Source organism: Molothrus ater, chromosome 15 (assembly GCF_012460135.2).
Source record: "Molothrus ater isolate BHLD 08-10-18 breed brown headed cowbird chromosome 15, BPBGC_Mater_1.1, whole genome shotgun sequence".
Classification (NCBI taxonomy): Eukaryota; Metazoa; Chordata; class Aves; order Passeriformes; family Icteridae; genus Molothrus; species Molothrus ater.
Window position 1 is genome coordinate 8,041,421 of NC_050492.2, and position 19,632 is coordinate 8,061,052.

General features: G+C 40.2%; 1 protein-coding gene across 11 annotated transcripts in view; it reads left to right on the forward strand.

Annotated features, from left to right (window-relative positions):
• Positions 1-19,632, forward strand: part of RAPGEF6 (Rap guanine nucleotide exchange factor 6) — a 122,110-nt gene that overhangs the window by 22,447 nt on the left and 80,031 nt on the right. For all 11 annotated transcript variants that reach the window (XM_036391432.2, XM_036391441.2, XM_036391436.2 and 8 more), the window contains exons 2-5: positions 2,744-2,814; positions 3,440-3,496; positions 4,467-4,550; positions 16,313-16,382. In XM_036391432.2, the coding sequence (XP_036247325.1) occupies positions 2,744-2,814; positions 3,440-3,496; positions 4,467-4,550; positions 16,313-16,382 (282 nt within the window). The remainder of the gene's footprint in view (positions 1-2,743; positions 2,815-3,439; positions 3,497-4,466; positions 4,551-16,312; positions 16,383-19,632) is intronic.

The window sequence follows — 19,632 nt, forward strand, 5'->3', positions numbered from 1 at the left end:
CAGTATGTGAAATGTAATTTTAGTGCTATTTTAAGCACTTAGTCTGAAATGAGTTGGCAGTATAGAGAAAACATAGGTAATGGTAATTTTCATTTTATTGGAAAACCTGGGATATATGCATTGCATGTACTATACCCTCCTGTGTTAGAATCTGAAGTGGCACCTGAGGGAGAGGAGGAATTCTACCTGGTTGTATATATTTAAACAAGCAAAAAAGGCTTTCTACCAAGACATGGAAAGCGGATTGGATGGGTATATTCGAGGTACTGGCAGAAAGAGGCAACTTGCAGCCCTTCCCAGGAGATTGCTGAGTTGTTCTTTTGCTCAGTGGCACCCAGAATCACCTTCTCTGCATGACTGGGAAGAGGGGCTTGCTTTGAAAGTCAGGTATTTTTAGAGAAAGCAGTACAGATCCTGATTTAAAACCACCTGTAGAAACTGCTGTGTGAGTAGCCAATGTGTTTAGCTTGTTGATGCATCACCTGGCTGGGTAGTGAGTTACATTTATCATGCAGTTTGTTATTTATCAGCATTAGAGCAGCAGTAGTGGGCAGTGTAAGTTAAATCCCTTTTCCTGGGTGAAGGAATAGGAGCCTTTGCCTTCTCTGTGCTGTGCTCTGCTCAGCTGTTCCCTCTGCTGCTGCTGCTGCTGCTCAACAGATGAGGTTGGACTTGGGGGATGCTTTCCAGACATGTATCCCTTTAAGCAAATGTTTCTCTCTTATATTTGCCAACTGTTTGATCATCAGGCTCTTCAGTGGATCAGTACAGCAGGCCTGTGTGCTGCAGGTGGAGTGCAGGAGTCACTCCAGGCTGAGGGAGCCTGCAAAGGGGCCTCTGCATTCTGGGGAGTTGTAGAGAATAGTTTACAAGTCAGGATGTGGTCATTTTTCATATGCAGAAGTTAAAAACTTTGTGATTAAAAGGGGAACATAGGCTCTTGTTCTGCTTACAGTTTTCTGTAACTCATAACTACAGAACTGCTTATCTAAAACATTGTCAAGATGTTCTGTTACATCTTAGTCCCAGTTATGTGAAAAAGTACTGGAAAATGTAGGAAGACCTATATAGACACAATGACTTATGAAGAATTTAAAAATTCAGCTTTAATTTTAATACCAAATACTGATTCTTTTCTGGCTACCCAGCTTTCACAGGAATTGTGTGTATTCTTCTTTTGGCCTGGGAGAGGCAGACATTATTAACTGCTAAGCCACTGTATGGTCTGAGTATGTAGTTGCTGCATTTCTATGCCTGATGCTTTCAGGTGGAGAAGTTGAGGTAGTTCCCTGCTCAGAAACAGGAAAAGCTCAGAAATGGAGCTGTTGGTTATGTGAAATGACCCTTTGGCTGCCAGGTGCCCACCTCTGACAGGCTGTGGTGTGCTTGGAGTCTGTCCATAGCTGGTGCTCCAGGATGGCTTCACTAACAAAAACGTGTTTGTGGCAGCTTTGGATGATTAAAATGAGATTGGATTGTGTGAAATGAGTGCTTTGTAAATGTGCTACAAATTCAGGCCTTCTGTTTAATTTTAATGGGATTTGGTAATGACATTTAAATAAAAAAAAAATCAGAGTTTTATTGGTTTTACATGGTCTGCAATTATGTCTGACCTTTCATTTGATACAACAGTCCATATCAGTTATAGTGCTAAACATGGACTGTGGAGCCAAAGAACTTTTCTGAAGTAAATCCATTGTAAATTCTGAGGCCAGCATTCATATTGATTTATCTTATGTAAACAGTGGATAAATGCAGCACTTGAAAATTCAGAACATACCTCCCAAGGCCAAGAGGAGAGACTGCCCTGTGGTGTATAATGATTTTGTTGTGTGTGTATTTGGCTCTAACAGCCCACCTGTTCAGGACAGTAAATTAAGTGCTGAATGGCCCTAGTGAGCTGTTCCCTGCCATGTGGTCTGCACCATCAGCACAGATATTTTTGTGACTGAAGAGGATTCTGTCTGGTGAGAGGTTTAAACAGCTGTATCTCCTAATTACAGCTTCCATGTAAAGTTCAGTTCATAAAGCAAAATAATCTTCATGTTTTAATACATTTGTTTCTGTGGTTGTTAGTGACACTGATGTGATGTTGACTAGTGGCAGTAGGAGTGAGAGACCTCTAAAGCTTTATTGTTTTCATCTTTGCCAAAGAGTATTTTGGGGTACTTTTTGGTGTTCCCTCCAGACATGGACTGGGCTGAGCAAGAGAGGCAGTAGGATGGTGTAGTTTGTAGTGGGCCTGCCAGCTAGGTCTCAGGTGGACATGAAAGAGTTTTTTCCCATCTAAGTATAACCCCTTTGCTATGAAAAGGTACTCTGGTGCTTCTCTGCATCCTATATAGTGGCTTAGGTTTTTCACTGGTTTTGAAAAATTCCTTCTTTAAAGAGATCTTAGAAGGTTTCAACAATTTTTGACCTTGGGTGAACTGGCCTGCTCTATTTGTCTTATTCCATGTGTTGCTTGCTGCTGTATCCATTCACATAAATAATAATTTCAGAAATATTTTTAATAAATCTTTTTTTTCAGGTCAGTGGTTATGCATCAGTTGCACTTCACTCTTTTCACTGCCACAGCTCAAGTGTAGACAGGGTTCTTCAAGTCTGTGTGTGTCCTGACGTATCTATTTGTCTGGGCTTTATATACTTCTGTATAACTTAGTGCAGAATCTGAAAAGTAACACTGAGTGATTAGATGTGAATGAGATTGCTTATGTGGTTTTTTTTTTTGGTTTTTTTTTAGGACTTGAATACTATCTATTCTTTCCTTCATGGGCTGGACATACTATCACACTTCAGGGAACATCAGCTAAGGTGAAGTACTCTGCAGTTTGTGTTTTTTAATACACTTACATCTATGACATCCACATTTTTGTGGAGCTAAGCAGAGCTTTTGTCTGCCTGCAGTTTGAGGTGGCAGAGCATTGGCCAAATCCATTGCTGAGTTAAGTCACTGCCATAATATGGCACAGAATCTAAACTAGTTAGCTCTTTTAAGAAGGAAGGCAGAGCTTACTCCTGTTTGCCTCCCATTTGTCTACTGTGTAGACAGTACTCTGTCTTAACTCCAGATTACAAAAGCTTTTTAATGCTTCAGACATTCTGATGGTCTCAGAATCCATAAAATGGAAGGCCAACAAAGCACAAAAAGTGCTTTGGAAGTATTTTAGTTCCTTCAGTTCTGTTGCTATGGGTAATTCCAATGTGTGGGAGTGATTTAAACACTTGGAAAACATGCTGTATATTATCTATTTGGATAATGAAGAGCACCGTAATAATTTGAATTTTCCAGTTAAGCACATCCTTTGTTTAGAACAAAAGAAATAGTTGAATTTGTGGTCTTAGAGCCTGAAAGTGCTTCTACTGAAATGCAGTGATTAATGTCTTATGATCTTTGAGGATTAAAATTGAATTTAAACTTCTCTTCCTCCTCCCTCAGAATAATGTCGTCAAGCGCCCGCTATGAGAGGTACAAGGGCAACCAAGTTCTCTTTTGGTGAGTACACAGCACTTGTTGGAGTTCTTCTGCAGAAATGTGGGCAAACCCAATGTTTGCATGTTGTTCTATGTCATTTGCTTTTCAGTCCTTGTCAGTAGTTGGCTGGAAGCTTTGGCCGAGGTGGTTGTGGCAGCAGGGCGGTGTTGGCGTTTGAGAGGTGCCCATGACAGCAGTGGGGGGTGTGTGTGTGTGTGTGTCAGTGACACCAGGTGCCAGGGCAGGCACTGTCCCCTCTGCAGTCTGGTGACACTCAGCTCAGTAGGTGGCACTGTATCCCTGGAGCTGGCACTGCCTGCACAGAGCAGCCTGTGCTGGAGAGGCCTGGAGCTCAAACCCCATCACTTTACACTGCAAAAATTGGTATTTTAGCTTACAGTTCTCTAGGTTCTTCCTGGGAGGAATATATACTTTTATTTCTCTCATATTTTAGCATTGCTTAGGGCATATTTATCATCTCACAGCTAATCCTAGCTTTCTGTATAAGGCACAGCTTCCAGCACACCCAAGTCTAAAACACCCAAGTCTAAATGAGATGCCACCTGCTCGTTGGTGTGGTGGGTATGTGTGACACACACCTGCTCCAAGAGCAGGTCAATATCTGTGTGTGGGCTTGTGTGCTGTCCTGTATTTACAGCCTTTGTGTATACTTTCACTGGAATAAAATGTTTTCATTAAAATTTCATTTTAATAAAGTAAATTTTTAAGCTGAGTTAAATGTCAAAATTAAGTATAAGAAACAGCCCTTATGTGAATGTTTAAAAAAAAAATCCTAGTCCAGTTGGAGTTCCCAGGTTCTTATATTAAACTGGTAGAACAATAAATCATTTATTTTACGACAATAATATTTTGAATAACATAATTCTAACATATTCTAAAATAACATAATAATAGAATTATGTTATTTTGAATAACATAATTCTAAGGTGCTGCAAGGGGTAGTGTATATCAGTGATTTCTTTTCTTACAGTTCAGAAACTATTGCAAGATGCTGGTATATCCTGCTTTCTGGATCTGTGCTCATGAAGGATTCAATGTTTTTGCCACCTTGCAGGTAGGTAAAATAGAGTTGTTGTTATTTAAGGCAAGTTTTTCTTTTTAGTAAACGCTTCCTATGTACTTGTGTTACTGTAATTTTTAAAGAATTTTAAAATAATTTCATAATTTTGTTTTTTCTAAAGTATGGTAGTGAAATAAATGTTCAGCCAATTCAATTTAAATGTTCTCAGACTTCTTCTGCATGTTGAAATTTCTTTGTGTAATACTGCACTCAATCTAGCTTGGCTTTTTAACTTTGTAAGAGAATTTGTAGTCAGCTTATTACCATGGGGTCTCTTTGAATAATCTGTGCTGTGTGACTGTTCTGGATAGAGTTCCCTGTCACAAAAATATGACTGCAGATCACATAGCTGCTGCCATTTGGTCAGAGCTGTATTTAATGGCACATATGATTTTTATGCGAAGCAAGAAGGGGCCAGCAGCATCAGCTGTGGAGAGCTTGTGCCAGGAGCCCGTCTGTGTCCTGGGGCTGAGACACAGTGAGCACTGACATGCTTTCACTGAAGCACATTATTAGACTTGAGCTGAACTTGGGCAAGTAATGCCCTGAGTACCCAGAGTAATACTCTGCTTGACCTTGCACATCACTCATTTTTATTTCACTGTGTTTCACTTGACTCAGCATGAGCTGACCATGAGTGCACAGACTTAAGGCCAACTCCAGCTTACATTCATTTCTGAACACTTGAATTTGATAGTATGTACTAGTAAAAACATACAGGACTGGATTTTTAAACTCAGTTAATTTAGGCTGGATATTAAACACTTAATGCTCCTTGAGTGACTGAAGGTCATTGAGTGAAATTGTCCAGAGAAGCTGTGGCTGCCCCATCCCTGGAAGTTCAAAGCCAATTTGGATGGGGCTTGGAGCAATCTTGTCTAATGGGAGGTGTCCTTGCCTATGGCAGGGGGGTGGAACAAGATGTGCTTTAAGGTCCCTTTCAACCAAAATCATGCTATGATGAGTCAATTATAAGTTCAGGAGTACCAGCAGTGAGGACATGGCATGCTGGTATTTGCATAAAAACTCTCTAAAATCAATGTTTTGCAAAACCTGGAGTAAGTCACTTAACAAGCACCATTGCTTGTAAGGTTTCTTGTGCCTTAAAAAAGACAAAAGCAAAGTCGACCTGTTGTAGTTAATTCACAGGATTACAGCTACATTTATTATGGATAATGAGGGTGGTGAAAGGGTCATCTGTTAGATGGAGCTGCTGGCAGGTTACAGCTATAAAGGGTGGTTCCTGGGATGTTCTGTGTCCTTAGATGGTGAGATCATGTGGAAAGGAAGAGAATGGACTCCTGATAGGTGTCTAGGGTGTTCAGCTCACTTCCTTTTTGTTTGAAATACAGTCATCTTCATGCATAAAATAGAATGTGTTTTTTCTTCAGTAGAGTGGGGTAAATTTCAGTTACTTTCCCTGTTTGGAATACCTTATATGTCATATTTCTAGTTGAGGGAACTGCAGTCATCAGACACAGGCTAATTTCATATTAAATAGTGCCTTGGATAAGTTAGTAGTTTTCTTTCATAATTGTAGTTAGCAGCATTTTAATTACATTTGAAGTAATACTTAATGTCGCTCTTTATTCTTTGTCCCCACCATGTTCCTGATTATGTCAGTCATTCTGAATGGAGGCTTAACCACACATGTATAGAAAAGCACAATATTGTCTTTATTCTAATTGCCTCAGATATTACAGAGCTATTCTGTGTCACACAAAACAAGGATAACTTGCTGCCATGTTCTCTTTGCCTGATGTGTATATGATCCTAGACCTGTAATATGTTTGTGAAATAAACTTTATGGGAGAGTATGCTGTGTGGGATATTGCTTTATCCATGCAATCATTTTTCAGAATTCAGCATTGCACTAGAAACTAACTGCCCAGCATTAATTATATGATAACAATTATATAGGAAACTGCTGTTACAATTGATTGTTAGTGAAATCCTTGCAGTCTCCATAAATAATCATAGCCAGTGGAAGGTGGTTATGGCTTAATAACTGTTTGCTGGTATATCCTCACAGTACTTGTCCTTTTTCTGTCATCTGCCCTGTGATTACCTTGATGGATAGGAGGACACTGTAGTAAACAACTGTGAACTTAACCTGGAGAAGATGCTATCCTGCTTTTTGCCTGCCCCCTTTCATCCACTGCCTATGAGAGGTTTGGGAAATCCTATTTTTTTTCTGCAGAACTCTTTGAAATAAAATATTCTGTGGAATCCAGCCTGAAAGAGGCTTAGCCCCTTGAAAACATAAGGAGGTGGGCAGTTACTGCTTTATTAACTTTGTCTAAGTATTTGATGGAACCTGGGGCTCACTGTGCTTGAAAAGGGCTTTTATATTGACTTGATGAACTTGTATTCAAGTTGTCATTCAGAAATTGGTTTAAAAATTGGAGGAGTAAAGCTTGCATCCAGGCACAGTAAATCTATTCAATATTCTGACACTGATGCTCATGATGAGAGAAGCCCTGCGAGATTTTTAAGCTAAGATGCAGATCAGTCAGGTACAGGGATGGCATAATCTTGATTACCCTATTGCCTGGAGAATGGATTTGTTAATAGATTTGGCATAGGAGGAGAAGAATTTGCTTCTAACATGAAAGTGATGGCTGGAGTAAAAGAACAGGATTGTCGGATTTGTGGAAGGAAAATCATGTCAGCAAGTTAAAGAGGTTTTGTGTTAACCTTACTTGTTAATGAAGATAATTCATGTGAACAGGATATTTGAAGGAGATTACTCACAGCAAGATTAGCCATAGGAGATGTATCAAGGACCTGGAGGAACTTTTGAAGCCAATTATGTGGCTGACAGCCTCCTACAGCTGTGAGAATTGAACCTCCAAGGGAAAAATACAAACTCTTGAAACATTCAAGATGTAGTCATTGTAAAACAAACACTTCTCTTTTCCCTGTCCTTCCCAAATCTCTCAAGTGGAGAAAATTGGAATCATTGTTCTACTCATGTAGTGCATTGCTTGGCTAAAAACAACTGCTTTATTTGAAATGGCCTTGTGGTTGTGTGGTGTCTTTTCATGAGAAGTGTAGATGCATCAATGACTCAATTAGCTATTTCTCTTTTCTTTAGTAAAAGGAGAAGACCCAAATGCTTAGATCAAGAAAATGGTCATAATAAAAGAGGAACTCCATTTTTGCATCATGATCAACAGCTTGGGTTGAAATTATTTTAGCTTGTTTTGTAGTAGTATTTGTGAGTAACAGTATTTTTATGCAACTGACTGTGACTTAATAGTGGCTGTTAATAGTGTTTACATCTATTGTGTGTAAAGTGCCAGAAGCACAGAAAATACTGTGCTTCTACAGCACTGTCAGTGATGGAAAGTAAGAATGAGAGATTAGAGATTTGCAATTTGAAGAATTTAAAGATTAACAAAATGTCATAATTTAAATGTATGTAACTTTGTTCTCAAACATATTTATACCTCAAATGCACTATCTAAAGTCAGATCAGTTTTGCTTCTGAAGCCTGTAGGGCAGCTTTCTGCAAATATTTGTGAATTTGTACCATTTGCTGCAAAAGTAAACGAGTGGCTCAGAGCTCCTGTACTCCCAGCTTCTGACAGTGCAAGGTATTTTTGTCCCCTGATTCTTCCTTTTCAGGTTTAACTTGAATACTGCTTCTGCTTGGACTGCACCTGCTGTATCCAAGCTCTGTCACAGTGCTCCTCAAGCTCTGTTCTTCCTCTTCCTCATCTCCATCCCAGTCCCAATGCCTGGAGTGTGAACAGTGTTTTTCCTCCCTCAGATCCCATGATCTGGATCCATGTGTGCCAGTCCCCTGCTGCCATACAGTAAACCTAATTTCTGACCAACTGGCACTTGCCAGTAAGGTTCTGAATTGTGGTAATTGTTGCCATAATTAGGATTTAAGTTTCTTACTGTGTGACTAAATATTGCAATACAATACTCTGAGTGTATGTTTGCTTCACACTGGAAAGCTCTTCCCAGCTAACTGTTGTGGATGATTTTCTCTGCTCTCTTAAAGGGAGCTTCAGGCTTACATCCCTCTGCTTAGCAAGTCTGAGAGATTTAGTACTGAGCACAGGATAAAAGCAGTGGTTATTCAGTTAATTTGTGGCTCTGGATGAGGTGATGTTTTCCTTGGATGGTTCTGTTAAGTGGTGGCTGTAACTTGTAGCATTGCCTGACAGCCAGTAAGTGAAGCAACAACTTGGGAATGCTACCAATAAATGTATTTGTAAAACTAATTAATTCAGATAGAGTTGTTCAGATTTAAATTCTTCTGGCAGAGCTAGTGCTGGCATGAAAATACTCGGAGGGAAAAGGGAATGTGGATGAGAAGAGGCAGCTCACCAGTGAGAAGCTGTGTCCTGCTCTCCTGAAGTATATTGGGCGTGCTGGTGTTGAGTAAGGGCTGGGAAGATGCTGCAGACTAAGAGTACATAGTGCATCTTGTTTGATATAGACTAAGCTTCTAAGAAAGTCAAAAAATGAAAAAAGACTGTTCTGACCTGTCTCAATTATATGGCTGAATAATCTTGTCCGTATTTCCCCTGCACCAATAATTTCCTTTTGGTCTATTCATGGTTCCTTACAGCAGCTACCCTTTAGAAATTTTGTGGACTGCAAGGGATGCTGATTGTGCCACAGAGTTTTTTTGTTGGCTAAACTTAAGTGCAAGAGAAAGGAAATTAGAAGGGAAGGGGTCATGTATGGTTTGTTTATAACTAAAATAAAATTTTACTAAGACTTCACAATCCCATGATCTGGAATAGCTGGAAGTCTGCACAGAAAGTGGTAGGTGAGACACAGGCTTCCTCAAAGGGTTGTCATGTTCAGTGTATAAAGTAATTAATACAGAGATCTTGAGCTTGCAGCCTGCAAATTGAGTAGCATGTTATACAGCCTCCAAAATAATTTCCAATTAGAACTTCAGCAGGCTTAAGAGATAAACCTGCTAAATGTTGTTATTGAGAGCTAATGCAGAAATGGGTTTTGATGACTGAGCATTAATTGAAATAGGTATTTTGCATTCAGCCATGTATCTTGTGGTGTCTGGTTTCCTTTAAACCATTTCCTGATGGAGTTAAGTATTATAACATTTTTCTAATGAAGTTACTTTGAAGAGCTCAGGACTTGCACAGCATATGATATCTCATAAACTCTGCCACTTGCATTTGCTGAAACTTTTGATCCGTACTGATGGACCTTTTTCCCCATCTCCTTGTCCTTTTTCACAAATAGGGACATTTGGGGCTGTTCAGCAGCTGCTGTGAGGCTCCTGCTGCAGCTGTGAGCCTCTGGCAACTCCCCACCAGCTAGCCCCATTCTCCAGATCATGGCTGGGCTGAGACAAATCTAGTGAAATTGAGACCTCCACGGAGATGCCAAGAAAAACAAATTATTCCTGTGAGGATTTTGATGTGGAGTGTTCTTCTGTGTCATAAGGGCAGTGCAGGAAGGGCAGATCCTGACTTTTCTATCCACAGTCCCTGTGGCTGTTAATGCCTGTTGTGCAACTTCATGGGTTTTCCCTCAGTGTTGTTTCCCGAACAATGACAAATAAATTTAAATATTAAATTACATTTTTAGAGTAATTAGATTGGTGTTTAATAATACTAATGGTTATTCCAGCCATTAGTATACTTGTGTGGTACATTCATTGGTAACAGAATGCATTTTATCTTGGATCTGACCAACAGCAACTTTGCAGTCAATATCCGGGGGTTTGCTGGAGCGACTGTTCTGCACAATAGATGCTCTGCAAGGAGAGGAAAAAAAAATGCTTTTCATAGCATCACAGAATGGTTTTGGTTGGAAGGGACCTTAAATCTAATCTCATTCCAACTCTCTGCCATAAGCAGGAGCACCTCCCAGAATCCCAGATTGCTCCAAGCCCCACTCAGCCTGGCCTTGAACACTTCCAGGGATGGGGCAGCCACAGCTTCCCTGGCAAGCTGTGCCAGGGTCTCCCCACCCTTTAGTAAAGAATTTCTTCCTAATGTCTTATCTAACCTACTTAGGTCAGCTTAGAACCATTCTCCCTTGTCCTGTCACTATATACCCTTGTAGCCCCCTATAGCTGCACAAAGTCACATTTTCATCTGTTAAAAAACCAACCAAACAACGTATTTATTCCTTATGCATCTTGTCTCTTCCAGGCCCAGTTGTGCCTTTCTGTACAAAATCTTTTTGCATGGAAGAAATGCATCCAGGTTACTGGATAAGTGGGGTCGTGGGATTCACTTTGCAGTGGCGAGTACAATTTATCTTCATCATTATGTGCCTAAAAGCAGCCTGACAGGCAGACAGGCAGTTTGAGAGACAGCTATATTCATAAAAACAAAATACCTGCAAACTCTTTGCTTGTTATCTTGATAAACTGGTATATCAGGGCCCTGGCCCTGTTGTACGTGTAATACAGTACTGAGTATTACTGCAGTAAAACTCCTGCAGGTAGCTTTATTGACAGTCACAGATAACTGTGCATTATTGACACCAATTTTCACAGACAGGATAATGTTATGATTTTACACTTCCTGGAAAATACAGAACATGAAGTGCCTGACATCCTGCCATTGAGAGCTTTGATGTCTGAAATATCTGAAAATATTGTTTCAGGATGTAGTAGAATATTGTAAATTTGAAGATGCTTGCTGATTAGTGTTGAAACACATTAGACAGTCTCAGTCTCCATCTGTTTGTAGGCTGAAAGCTCTTCAGGACAGGCTGTGTTTTTACCTTTAATGTATGTATGATATTCTGAGTAATGAAGAATAAGAAGCTATCAGTATTGAAAAACTTGAGCATATTGATATCAGGAAGTGTTTGACTAAAATGTGATGGCTGTTGCTTAAATTCACCAGTTTTGCCATTCCAGATGTACTTCATCACCAAATACTCAGGTTGTGGAACAGCTGGATATGAGAATTTTCAGAACATTTGTGTTCAGAAAGCTGTGTTTGTGCTCATCCTGTTTCAAGGGCTACATTCAAAATATGTTACATTGGAGGAGTTTCTAAATAGTCTACTTTATAAAAGTAAGGTCCAGTACCTTAAAGACGTTTTAACACCTTCCTCTTCTGGGGAGTGAGCATGAGAGTGAAATGGGAGTATTCTCAGGTACAGAAGGGTCCCTCCAGTGATTAATTTTATTAATTTTATTCTATTCCCTGTGTCATTGCAGTCAGGCACATACTCAGGTGCCTGCACTTCTGAGGTGCTCTGCAGTTGCAGAGAGGTGAGCAAATCACACAGTGGAAAAGGGACAGATGAACCAAGGACTGTCACAGAATCACAGACTGGTTTGAGTTGGAAGGGCCCTTAAAGCTCATCCAGTTCCAGCCCACTGCCAAGGGCAGGGACACTTCCCTAGACCAGGATTCTCCAGGCCTGTCCAGCCTGGCTCAGAGCTGTTACCTGTAGTCCTGGGCTTTTACATTTTGGTAGCTCCAGTCTGATCCCACAACCTGAACACCCATTAGTTGTTGGTATGGGATATCATGCCAGCTTAACTTACATTCCTTCTCAGATTATGCAACTGCTTAAGCATTTTTAATTATGAGTAGTAGTGAATTAGAAGGAAAAAACAATTTCTTGCAAATGAGGCATCCATAAATCGAGGATAAACAAAGCTGCCTTTGGTGTATGGAAGACATTATTTTTTCCCATGACAGCATTGCAGACCATTGAGTGAGTGTGTGCAAATTAATGATGCAGATGAAATAGATGAATATTAAGTGACAGGAGCATACAATAAAATAATAAATAAAAAAAATTGTAGTGCAGTTTTATAGTACTGATTTTTTTCTAGATTTCCAGCAGTGGCAAGCTTTAGAATGACATTAAGACATCTTTAAATCACACATGTGTTAACAATGCCACTTAAATTGTTCAATCATTTAAAATTTCAATGGTTTATACCAGTGGTAGTATGTCCTTTGACAATTTTTTCATTGTAAGTAGAGCTTAATTTACATTAGTTTCATGTTTTCTTACACTTTCAGTGTTAATTTAAATTGTTAATTAGATTATTTTCCCCAGTCTGCTTAAAGCACTAAAGCATGAATGTGCTGTACCTTTGTGAGTCTTTCCCAATTTTCTTATGGATCTTGCCACATGTGACACCAGGAGGATGTAGTGTTTTTGAGAAATGCTTTTGGTTGGGGAAGCTGATGTGATGTTGGTAAGCAGAAGTAGTGAAATGGGCTTCTTGGATTGGACCTTTCCAGGAAGCAAACCTGACCCTGGGAAAGGACGTCTGTGGTGCAGCTTGGGAAACCAAAATACTGAGTAATAACAGCTCCTGCAAACAGCTCGGTGTGTTCTTGATGCCACAGCAAAGTTCTCTTCTAGTACCAAAAGATAAGATTGCCCCATCTCTTCCAGAATTGGATGTACTTTTCAGAGCTCTCTCTTTTGAGAAACAGCATGGTTCAGGTTTGGGTGGGTCTTTAATCACCAGCTAAAAGTATCTCCATGTAATTTGCTGTCACAGAAATGTTCCTTCTTTGAAAGAATGTTCTGTGTCAAAGCTTGCTCTTGTTTCCCAAGTGGGTTTCACTCCTCCATTTTCAAAGCTTTGTTCAACTGAACCTTTTCCATTTACAAATATTTTGCAATGAATGTTGTTCTGAAGCCTTGATTATAATTGGCAGATTAGGGAAGTATGTTGATGTCAGCAAACATCTTAACTGATAGAGAAGCTAAATATTTGTATTCTAGAGGAAAAATATGTAGTAAGTCATTAAGACATTTAAAACCCATGTTTCTAAAACATGTTGTGTATGTTAATTAAGAATGTTAAAAGTTGGTATTTTCAAGACATAATGGTAGTTATGGCTGGGGGAAAAACCATATGTGGCCACTTCCCTTGGAAGGAGCTCTGCTGTGGAATAATCAATAAACCATCCATGATGGTGTGTACCAGGAAATAATGAAACTTGACCTATTGACTTGTTAATATGAGTAGTTTATTCTTCAGGATTAGCTGGGTGGGTTTTGTCTTTGGAACCTGATCCTTTCCCAAGTGTTTGGTTGTTGTAAAGTGCCTGATGGAGCAGAAATGACAGGGCCAAGACTGTGACCTTTGTCCCAAGCACCATTCTTGTCCTCATTAGTGTTTACTGCCATTACTTAATTAGCAAATGCTGCAACATCAGCAGAGGGAGGCTGGACAGCGGCTGAATTTGAAGAATGTGTTTATGTAAAACAAAACAAAAAAGAAAACAGCTCCTCCTTTACCTCCAGGAGTTTGATAAAATCTTGTTACACGACAAAAATACTTTGCTTGAACAACCTGCAACAGGAAATCGGCGCTTTTTCCTAGCTACAGGGGATGTAGCAATAGTAGTAATCTGTTTTGTCATAAAACTGATAATTATTATTTCTGGTTTTAAAAAGGTACAAAACCTGAAAATTCTAGTTGCATGTAATTCCTTTATAATTTTGGTGTTTTTGCAAAAATATCTCTTGTCTTAATTTTCCACTATAAGGGATAGAATTAGAAGTTATTTAACTTTTTTTTTTTTTTTTGAAAATGATCCCATGGCAAAGTTGGTCTCAGTTTGGTTTTTAGCTCGTAGAGAATTCTAACATGGATTTCAGTTCATCTCAGTGTTGGAGCTGACATTAAAAATGATAGTTCTGTATTTTCTGAACTGAATTAACGGTTGTAAGAGTGAGAGTATTTTAGCCATTCTTTTTATGTGTTGCAAAACACAAGACTCTCATGCCTGAATCACATGCTGTGTGGAAAAAGCATGAAAGAAGGCATGAAAATTTGAACTCTGAGTTTCTTACTATAGAAATGTGAAAATGGCAGTTTTCTATGTGAAACTTGTGCTCCTCTGGTCTGGGTGAGAAAGTTTTAGTTGTCATGTCATTTATGACTGTATTGCAGTCATGTAATTTAAATATCTTTTTCTTTTCCTTCAGTAGACCATTAGCAAAATCAAAACTTGACAGTGGAAGCAGCTGTGCTCCTATTAATTGTAATTCTTTATCCTAACTGGATTACACTGATAATTTCTCTGTTGCAATCATCTGAGGCTTCACTTGAGTTACTTCACAGTTTCAGGAGAATCACAGAATGATTTGTGATGGAAAGGATATTTAAGTTCACCTGGTTCCAACCACCTGCCGTGGGCAGGGACACCTTCCTCCAGCTGTTCCAAGCCCCATCCAGCCTGAACTTGGACACTTCCAGGGATGGGGCAGCCACAGCTTCTCTGGGCACCCTGTGGCCAGGGCCTCACCTCCCTCACAGGAAGAGTTTCTTCCTAATATCTAATCAAAACCTCCCCTTCTTCAGCTTAGTTTAGTTTTTTAGCCTCAGTTCAGTTCCTTAAATTCTTTTCCCATAGTTGCATGTATCCCACAGAAGTTTTGGAGTGTTGTTTATAAACATGAGTCTTTTTAAGCGTTCTCTATAAAGTGGTGGTGGTTTCAATGATCTTTGCCATGGAGATGACCATGCATGTAACTCAAATCTTGCATGACTGATGTACTAAGTTTCAGATGTACTTTTTAAACATAATCTCAGTGAAAACAGCTGAAGCTGACCCATTTTTTACTGATTTGTCTCTACTCTTGTCTTAACTTCCTTCTAATTCTCACGTTAATCCCTGCTTTGCATTAACCAGTTCTTCAGTTATCTCACGTGCTGGTGGGTGCTAAATGTGATTGATGTTGACAGTCTGGGTTTGTAACATGGCAGCTGCAACCGCTGAACTGCTAATCCAGCCACTGTGTGCTCATCAAGGAGTTTGTTTTATGTGCTGGGCTTGTGGAATCACTTTTCCTCGTGCCCAGGGAGTGAGTAGGTCAAGCATTCATTCCCACCTCAGGCTGATGGATGAGGAGTGAAGACAAGCTTACTTAATCTGTTCAATTCCAGGTACCAGTACAGGGACAGATGGATTGATTTGAGAGGTTGTTGGTCTGTTACACACCCCACACATCCCCCAGCAGTGTCTAGCTCAGTCCTCTTTTTCTGGTAGCTCCAGCACCCTCAGATTTGGTTACATGGTGCCTTCTCCAGAGGTGATTTCTCTAAAGTCACCTCAGTTGTTCAGTGTCCTGAAGGGTGTCTCCTTAGAGTTGATGAGCTGAAGCACATCAGGTTGTTTTTAGCTGCTTTCCTCGGCTGCTGTCTTACACTGCCCATCATGCTTTGTTACATTTGTGTTCTTTCATACTTACACAGAGCCCAGCACCATGACCCAGTCCTTGTGGTGGTACAAGTAGCAACATAAAGACAGAGGTCATAAGGCTCAGTGTGAGAAAAGAGGTTCTCTGTCCCCCCCTTTGCTGGGAGGATGAAGGGGTGGCCTAGAGTTGAGGGAGCTCTCATTAAAGATGCTCTGTGCTGAGTAGTACTTTGGAATCTTTGGAATTTATGTATATTTGTTTTTACAAGGCCAGTTTAATGTTTAATTAAAATGTACTAAGGTTTTCTTGTCAGAACTGAAATGTATTATGAGTGGTTGTGAGTATCTGCAAGTAATAATGATTTTACAAAAGAATATTTTTTATATTTGGACTTTACATAGCAGGCTGTGATGAGGGATGCTTAATAAATTAAAATATTATGGTAATGATACTATCTAATTACCTTTTTCATACAATAGTTTTCATCAATTTTTCTTTGTTCTTTTTTTGTTTTTTAACAACATGGACCATTGCCAATTATTTTGTTACTGAAAAGGTAAAATAGGCTGTTCATCTCATTCCTTTTTGTTTGCTTTTATTCCATCCCACTCTAGTTTTGGCAAGCAGTCTGGAGGAAAGCGAGGATGCGAATGTATCATATTGGAACCCTCAGAAATGATTGTGGTAAGGCAGATTTTTTTCATATGTATTTAAATCTATTGCTGGTTTCAGCAAATTCTTTCTCTTTTACAGCAGAAAGCTTATTGTAAAGTATTCTATGAAATTGCAGTAAAATTGCCTTGATTTCAATTATACCTATGGCTGCTCTCATAACAGCAGTAGCTATGTAAATTTAATCTAGATGGGTAAATGATGATGATGATTAGGTCATTCTTTCTAAAATTATGCTTACTTGAGTTTCAAAAGCCTAACAGTCACGGCTGAGCTGAGCATTCCTGAGTCAGGCTATGGCAGTCTTCTATCTTGAGTATTTTATTTACACCCCCATTCCCCATTTCATGGCTTTTATTGGGCATGTCTGCTGGAACAGCGTTCTTCCTCCAAGCCTTTGCAGTGCCACATAGTGGGAAGGCTTGTAGGTAGGAGAAGAAACATGAGGGTGTTAGCCAAGCTTGAAGGGTAGGATTTGTCACCATCCTTAATGTCCAGGATTCCTTCTCCTTCTTCAGAGTGCTTATTGATGCTGCCAAGTGCATCTGTAGATGCACATATATGTGCTTGGAGAGTGTAGCTTAGTCCCTCCCAGGTTGTTGTCCACATGCAGTTGGAATATTAGGATTGCTTTTCCATGGTGAAGACCAACATTGTATCCCAGCAGTGTGCCTGGGGACACAGGCAGATCTCTTCCAACTTTCACCTTAGATGTTTTTAATGGAGCTGGAACAAAGCTGTTTGTTGTGCTCAGAACCCACGTGTCTGTTAATCAGACTCCCATCTCCAGACTGCTATTGATTTAGCTGCCCTAGATCTAGATATGGTAACATTAAAACTAATATTTGACAGTGTCTCTTACTGAGCATGTAAATACTCAGCTTCCATAAAATATTTGTTTCTCACAGTGCATTACCAGCAGGGATGTCAGCAGTGTGCTGTACCAAGTCCACTTGCTGTCCCTTGTGCAATTTGCTCTGTGCAATGTCAGTCTGACTCTCTCATGGGCTCTGAGAGCATCAGTAATATGCTCTGTGCTGCAGCATGTATTTTAAGCTACAGTCTGCCTTGAAGTGCAGGTTAAGAGTGCAAGAAACCTGTCTTCATCTCTGGAGTGAAACAGTTAATTTGTTTTATTCCAAATTGTCCAGTCTCTTCTCAAAGCTAGAATTCTGGGGGGGAGATTTATGCCTGGAGGGATTTATGCCACAGGACTGTTTGGGTGGCAGTGTGTGCAGCCATGTCAGGGGAGTGCCCCAGGCCCACTGGTTTGCATTTGCTGCTTTGCATTTTTACTCTTTAATTGCAGCTGCCAAGGATCTGGTGGCTGAACTGAGCATGTGGTAAACTCAGAGTGCCTGGGCTGAGCTGAGTCTTGCTCCTCAGTGCTCCTGTAGCAGAGTGAGAAACACTCACTTATCCAGTCATATCTACTGTCAGGTGTTAGGGAGCAGCTCTTCCCTGTGAGGATGGTGGGGCTCTGGCACAGGTTGCCCAGAGAAGTTGTGGCTGTCCCATCCCTGGAAGTGTTCAAGACAAGCTTGGATAGGGCTTGGAGCGACCTAGGGGAAGACTAGACCAGCCTGGTCTGGCTGGTGACTCACTGCAAGTACATTTCTAAGTTTACATGAAAAATATTTCAAGGGCAAAGGAAATCTTAGTAGAAATACCTACATCTTTGGTCACATCATCATTGCAATAAAGAAATAAAAAAAAGAGCTACAAATAAAAGAGGAGCTTCTGTGCAGTGTGTGCTTCAAGAGAGAAACTGACCCTGGTGAAATATTTATGGAAGAAAGCAGTGTTGTGTGTGTAACTTGAGTAGGCACAAGTGTGATGGGTGTTTGCAGAGGAGCACAGTATCACAGGAGCTGGGGAAGCCAGCACTGGCCATGTCAGCAGCCTCACACACTGCTGGGTGTTCCTGGAGACAAAGGCACAGCCCAGACAGCTGTTTGCTCTGTTTGAAATCTCCTGAATTGTCTGTAACTGTGATTAAGTGCCAGTGAGAGTATAGAGGCACTTGAAAGTATCTTATATCCCTCTCTGGAACTTCAGTATAATTTTCCAGTAGGAAAATCAGAGAATTAAAAGTGCAGAGTAGTTTCCTCATTATATTTATGGTCATATTTTACAGGTAAATGTAGCTAAAGGTGCTATTGGCTGTATTTTCTAGGAAGCACTTGAAATAGTGTGAGAAAAAAGCATCAGTGTGGTGGCGTGCAGCTTGCTAATGATCTTCACTGACATAAGGTGTGCTTGAGTTTTAGTTCCCTGATTAACTCTTATTAATTTCTCTTAATTCTTTTATTTTCTATAGTTTTTAATTTGCAACATACTAATGAGGTTTAATATATAATGAATATTTATCTTCAAGCAAAATAATTAGTTAGCTGCTTTAATGGAGTTAAAGAACTCTATCGTTTCCTGCTGGTGACTGATTTTAATTTTTTTTTGTCTTCTCTCCTGTCACTTTAGAATGTAAATCAGTTTTGTAGTGGGAATCGTCTGGGAATGGACCCATTTTAAAGGCCATAAAATGTGGTCAGCTTAAGTTAATGAGGATAACAGATAGTGTGTGAATAGGCATTGTAACTCATATTTTTGGAGGATGAGCAATCTATTGAATTAATAATAGCCCCATTTGTCATTTAGGAAGATGGCCCAGAATTGCAGCATATTTTGGTATATTGAAGTGTCATTACAGTTGTTCCTCGGTGCTTTCATTTTCTTCTTCAGATCTAAGTGTAAGATTTCAGAAGAGCAGTGTGATACTTGCAGGTGGAAAATATTTCATTGCTGCTTTGGACTGCAGAGTGAAACATGACAGTCCTGTGGTTTAGATTGGATATTAGGGAAATTTTCTTCATGGGAAGGGTCAAGGCCTGGCAGGGGCTGCCCAGGGCAGGGGTGGAGTCACCATCCCTGGAAGGTTTCATGGATGTCCAGATGCAGCACTTGGGGACCTGGTTTAGTGGTGGGCCTGGCAGGGCTGGGGGCAGGGTTGGATGTGATGATCTCTGAGTCCTTTTCCAGCCTTAACAATTCTATGATACTGTATTGGAAATGAAATAATGGGAAGCAGTCTGTGGGACAGTGATGGCAGCCTGGTTCTCCTGGCTCTGCAGTGCCCAGGGAATCTGTCCTCCCTTTGCTCCCCTGCCAGGACCTGGCTCTGAGCACTCACAGAGAAGCTGAATTCCTCCACAGGGCTCTGATGAGGGTGACATCTCCCTGCCAACAGGAATTTTTAGTTTTAACC